This window comes from Myotis davidii, unplaced genomic scaffold (assembly GCF_000327345.1).
Source record: "Myotis davidii unplaced genomic scaffold, ASM32734v1 scaffold555, whole genome shotgun sequence".
NCBI lineage: Eukaryota > Metazoa > Chordata > Mammalia > Chiroptera > Vespertilionidae > Myotis > Myotis davidii.
This window is the reverse complement of record NW_006286315.1, coordinates 1,119,462-1,125,370: the sequence shown is the minus strand read 5'-3', so window position 1 is coordinate 1,125,370 and position 5,909 is coordinate 1,119,462. Positions and strand designations below refer to the sequence as shown.

The 5,909-nt window shown below is 42.8% G+C and overlaps 1 protein-coding gene across 1 annotated transcript in view; it reads right to left on the bottom strand.

Moving 5' to 3' along the window:
* DNAJA3 (DnaJ heat shock protein family (Hsp40) member A3) overlaps positions 1-5,909 on the bottom strand; it is a gene marked incomplete at its 5' end in the record, with an annotated part of 35,666 nt that overhangs the window by 28,268 nt on the left and 1,489 nt on the right. Inside the window, 1 exon segment of the mRNA XM_006757929.2 lies at positions 1,687-1,820. Within this exon segment, the coding sequence (XP_006757992.2) occupies positions 1,687-1,820 (134 nt within the window).

Sequence of the window (5,909 nt, the reverse complement as noted above, 5' to 3'; positions counted from 1 at the left end):
GATTTCAGAGAGGGAGGGAGGGAGGGAGAGAGGGAGGGAGAGAGAGAAAGAGAGAGAGAGAGAGAGAGAGAGAGAGAGAGAGAGAGACCATCAATCATGAGAGAGAATCATTCATTGGCTGCCTCCTGCATGCCCCCTACTGGGGATCAAGCCTGCAACCCGGCCATGTGCCCTTGACCGAATTGAACCCAGGACCCTTCAGTCTGCAGGCCAACGTTCTATCTACTGAGCCAAACCGGATAGGGCTGGGGTTTCTTTGTGTTGTTGAAAATATTCTAAAATTGATTGTGATGATGACTACAGAACTAAATATATTAAAAACCAGTGTACTGTACACTTTTAAAAAAAATTAAGAAAAGGAAGTAGCAATCCAAGCCATAACCTGTTAGGTCTGTCTTGATCAGTACTTGGTTCACATACATTGGCCCTAGAAAAAGTTTTTGCTCACCCACAAAAAACTTTTTTATCAATTTAAACAATCTTGTAATAAATTTTTCATAAAGGTAACATTTTTGTATTCAATTCATATTTTATTTAATTTAAAGATCTCTTCTTTATTCTGATATTGTGGCTTTCCTATTTTTATGGTGTTTAGATGCTCTTTCTCTTACCAGCTCTATCCACTAAGCCAAACTGGTTAGGGCTGTACTTGTTATTTTTAACATCAATATTAGACAAAATACAAAAGTTGGCACTCCTACACTGATGTCCCTATTTTTTATTTTAAATTTTTGATCAGAGCAAAAAACCTGGGAACCATTGGTCTAAATAACACACATGCCACTTTACGAATTGGTCCCAATACATTCTGGGATGTGATGATGGAAATTTCACACTTTCTGAGTTAAGAGAAGAAATAATTCTAAGGCCATAAACTTATATCTGAATGCAAAAAATAACTACCTAAAACTTAAACAAGCATGCCTACCACAGAATAAATTTAAGTACAAAACCAGCTATTTTAAAGAAAAGAAAAGGAAAAAAAACACAACCAGCTGTTGCTAGGCCAGCAGGGTGCAGTGACTGTGTCGACCTATGAACCAGGAGGTCACAGTTCGATTCCCAGTCAGGGCACATGCCCGAGTTGTGGGCTTGATTCCCAGAGTGGGGTGTGCTAGAGGCAGCTGATCAATAATTCTCTCTCATCATTGATGTTTCTGTATCTCCCACTCCTTTCCTCTCTGAAATCAAAAATAAATTAAAAAAAAAAAACACACCTGTGAAAAAAAGTTTTTTTAATCTCTTTTCTGAAGCATTAATGGGTACAGTCTCATGCACTGAAAAACACAGTCCAACAAAGCCCATCTTTATCCTTTCATTCTATACCAGTGATGGCGAACCTATGACACGCGTCAGAGGTGACACGCGAACTCATTTTTTTGGTTGATTTTTCTTTGTTAAATGGGCATTTACATATATAAAATAGATATCAAAAATATAAATCTTTGTTTTACTATGGTTGCAAATATCAAAAAACTTCTATATGTGACACGGCACCAGAGTTAAGTTAGGGTTTTTCAAAATGCTGACATGCCGAGCTCAAAAGGTTCGCCATCACTGTTCTATACTATCAGCAGCCTGTGTCCTATTCGTATGGGCGTATACACATGGCACTAATCAGTATCCGACTAAATCAAGAGCATTCCTTCTACAATCTTGTCTCTAAAAGCTGGCTTTCATACAGACCTGGTAATAGGCTTTCTTGATCTCTTTCTGGCTGGCATTTCGGGGCACTCCTAATATCTGGTAATAATCCTCTTTGGCCAGAGGGGTACTCTTGTGGAAAGAGGCAGTACAAACAAAAGGGTAACTTTTTACTCCTAAAAAAGAAAAAAGAAAAGAAAATCACTCAGGGAATATGCTCAACAAAAGGAAATTGTGAGTAAACTAGCCAGGTTATACCTGTGAAGTAGCAAATAGATCACAACTTTAGAGCCTGTTCTCCACTGCACTTCAAAAATGGCTAAGGTGCCTGGCTGGTGTGGCTCGATGGTAGAGCGCTAACCTATGAACCAGGAGGTCACGGTTCGATTTCAGGTCAGGGCACATGCCCGGAGTTGTGGGCTTGATCCCCAGTGTGGGGCGTGGAGGAAGCAGCCAATCAATGATTCTCTCTCATCACTGATGCTTCTAAGCCTCTCCCCCTCTCCCTTCCTCTCTGAAATAAATTTAAAAATATGTGTGTGTGTGTGTGTGTGTGTGTGTATTTATTTTAAATGACTAAGGCCAGCACAGCTGGTGTGGCACAGCGGTTGAGCATTGATCTATGAACCAGAAGGTCACAGTTAGATTCCTGGTCAGGACACATGCCAGGGTTTCGGGCTCAATCCCCGGTGTGGGGCATGCAGGAGGCAGGCGATCAATGATTCTCTCTCATCATTGATGTTTCTTTCTATCTTTTTCTCCCTTCCTCTCTGAAATCAAAAATATATTTTTTAAATGGCTAAGGTCACTGTATACAAAGATTTTAAAACATGTCAATATAAAACTGCGTGGGGCTGATCCTCCTGGATTAAACTACCAATGTAGCTCATTAAACCACCAAACAAACCGTACCCCAGATGGGGGCTGCACCTGAAGATGACTAAAAAGGGAGTTAGCTCCCGTTACACTGCTTGAGAACGCACCACGTGCCAGGTATTTTCATAGACTTTATCTCACTCAATGCTTAGTAATTAACTCCTCAGGTTCTTTCCCTCTACCAAGCAACCCTGGATATCTGCTCACGGGGTAGGGTGGTGCCAGAGTGTGGTCCCAGGAACAGCAGCATCAGCCTATTACAAACGCACATTTTCAAAAACTCTGAAGGTGGCTCCCAGCAGGCTGTGTTCAACAAGCCTTCCAGGTGATGATCCTGTTGAATGCTCAAGTTTGGGAACCACTATGTTAACTAAGTGGTTCTCAGTAGTCTTTAGAGTCGCAGAGAATCTAATAAAAGCATTGATCTCCTCCCCTAAAAATAATACATGTATAGACACACAAGACTAAAAAGCTCTGTGCCAGAACCTCTGTTTACCAGAGCAGACAACCTGAAAGGAATCAAAGCAAAGGCAGGCGGCCATATGCCCTGCCTCTTTTCAGGCCTCTTGCATCAGCAACTAGGTGGAAAGGCCAACAGACACAGCTACTCAGCTGCCCTTTGTGCATGAAGCAGAGCGCTAACATCACTGTCACAAAGTGAAGCCTGGGGAGCTGCTCTATAATCTCTAGTGCTGCTCCTAACACACAACCCATCCTGTGACAACTGGAAGAAAGGGGAAGGGGGGGGGGGCGGGGAGTTAAGGCAGAAGGGCTAAAAGGGTCAAAAATGAAGATCATGAGGCAGCTACGTTTTTAAGTCAAACATTAGTCTGGAGAGGGTAAGCTTCTGTATTCAGCATTCATTCATTCATTCATTCAGCAAATGCTCACTGAGCCCCTACCAAGCACTAGACTTTACACTGGGGAAATGACAGCAAGCCATTCAAAGGCACTGCCCTCCTGGAAATTATATTTACTCAAGATCTTAAACCACTGTACCAGGCACTGAGGATATAAGATGAGGAAAAGAGTCAAAACCAATGCCTCCAAGTTCAGCAGTCCCACGGGGCAGTCTGGAAGGCAGTGTGAAGATATATTGGCACAAGGACAGCAGAGTGAGAAATACACAAAAGGTTCACCTCACCAGGGTTTCTCAACCTCCCACAGCGGAGGATGGGATCAGTTTCAGCAGGGGACGGAAGTAGGAGCTGTCCTATTGTTGGTCAAAACCATTTTAAGCCCCACCTGCAAATCCCTATGTTAACATCCTAACCTCCAGCACCTCAGAAGGTGAATGTATTTGGTGATAGGATCTTTGAAACAATCCTGACAAAACACTGACCTTGGACTTCTAGCCTCCAGAACTAGGGAAAAAAGGGAAATATGTTTCTGTTGTTTAAATCACCCAGTTTATAGTACTTTGTTATGGTGACCTTAGCAAACTAATATACCTAGTATGTATTATAGGATGTTTGGTAGCACTCCTGGCCAACTAGTTACCAGTAGCATCACCTACCCCTTCTCCCGCTCTATGGTTGGCAGCTAAAAAATGACATTACTACACATCCCTAGGAGGGTAAAAATCACTCCACTGGCAACCCCATCTAAGAAGTGCAGGGAAGGTCTTCTAAGGCTCCTGCTGTTAAACTGTAGACTAAGGAGGGGTCTAAATCCATCCAGATTTACCCCGGTCGTCCTGACATTATCTGCAACAGCATCCCCTTTGGCTTTCAAAAGTGCCCTGTTTGGGGACTAAATCATATGATCACCTTTGGTTTAGAGGGAGTGGCTCATTCCTGTGCACTTAGGAACTGCAGGTACTAGACTCCAGACATGTGTGCATGTGAGGCTCCAGCCTCTGTATGGTGTTTGCAGTGATGGCAGGGATGATGGTTAGAGGTGGGGTGATTAGAAATGATGATGATTAATGGGGCCTAGAAATAAACAGAAGGGCTTTAAGCTATGCTAAGAGTCTAGATTTTATACTGAGGGCAATAGGAAGCCACTGCAAGTGTTAAATAGGGAAGCGATCAGGTTTGCATGAGGAAGAGCTCTCAAAAACAAAGCAAATAACAAAATAAACAAACAAGGAAGACTGGGACACTACTTAAAATTAATCTGAGCATAAAAGACAACCAGGGTGTTAAGCATATGGAGGAAGGAGGCAAGATAAGGGATAGCCTGTGCTCGCTTCGGCAGCACATATACTAAGATAAGGGATAGCCTAGACTCGGTTAGTTGGAGCATTGTCCTGTACTCCAAAAGGTTGTGGGATTTCTGACCAGAGCACATACTGGCTAGGGAAATAACTGCCTTCTTTCTGTGCTTGGGAGAAAAGTCAAATTTAAAGTGTTTCTCTGTCACCTAATTGTACTACTTGATTTGAGATGAAGTCGCAGACCAGTATTTGGGAGCTAAGTTGATGACTTTAGATGTGATATCAGAATGCACTCTGAAGGATGCCACCTCTCACCTGATACAAAACATACCTATTTTGGGCTGTGGGCTCTCTTGGGATACCAATAAAAGGATAGCTGAGCGCAGTTCCTTAATAATGGCTGCATAGAAGGCTCAGCACTTAATACTTGCCTGTCTGTCTGTCTGTCTGTCTCTCTCTCTCTCACACACACTGCTTTCCAGCCCAGGCAGTGTGCTCAGTGGTTGAGCATCAACCCATGAACCAGGAGGTCATGGCTGGATAACCGGTCAGGGCACAAGCCCAGTACTGCAGGCTGGATCTCCAGTAGGGGGTGTGCAGGAGGCAGCTGGTGGATGATTCTCTCTCACCACTGATTTTCTCTCTCTCCCTTCTTCTCTCTGAAATCAATAAAAACATGTTTTTTAAAAAATGCTCCCCAACTTGTACAAATGTAATATGAACAATTTTTTTGTTGTTGTTGTTGTTAATCCTTACCCGAGGATATTTTTCCATTGATTTTTTTTTTTTTTAGAAAGTGGACGAGTGAAGGAAAGACAGAGAGAAATACATTGATTGGTTGCCTCCTGCACGCACCCTGACCAGGGCCCGGGCCCAAGAGGAGCCTGCAACCAAAGTACGTGTCCTTGACCAGAATCAAACCCAGGGCCATTCGGTCTGCAGACTGATGCTCTATCTACGGAGCCAAACCAGCTAGGGCTGTAATATGAATAAATTTATCTAGACATTAGAAAATGTTAGCAAAATATAAAAATGGCCACTTTTACTCATACTGAGAAATATAAAATCACACCACTCCAAATAATCCTGGGCAGACGACTGCTCCATCTACGAGGCAATACAGATGGCAAGAACAAAATTTAAAAAATGGGATAACTTGAACAAAATCACAGCCAATCTTGTATTCCCCAATACCCAGAACAGTGGCTTTGGCATAAGACACTCTCAGTAC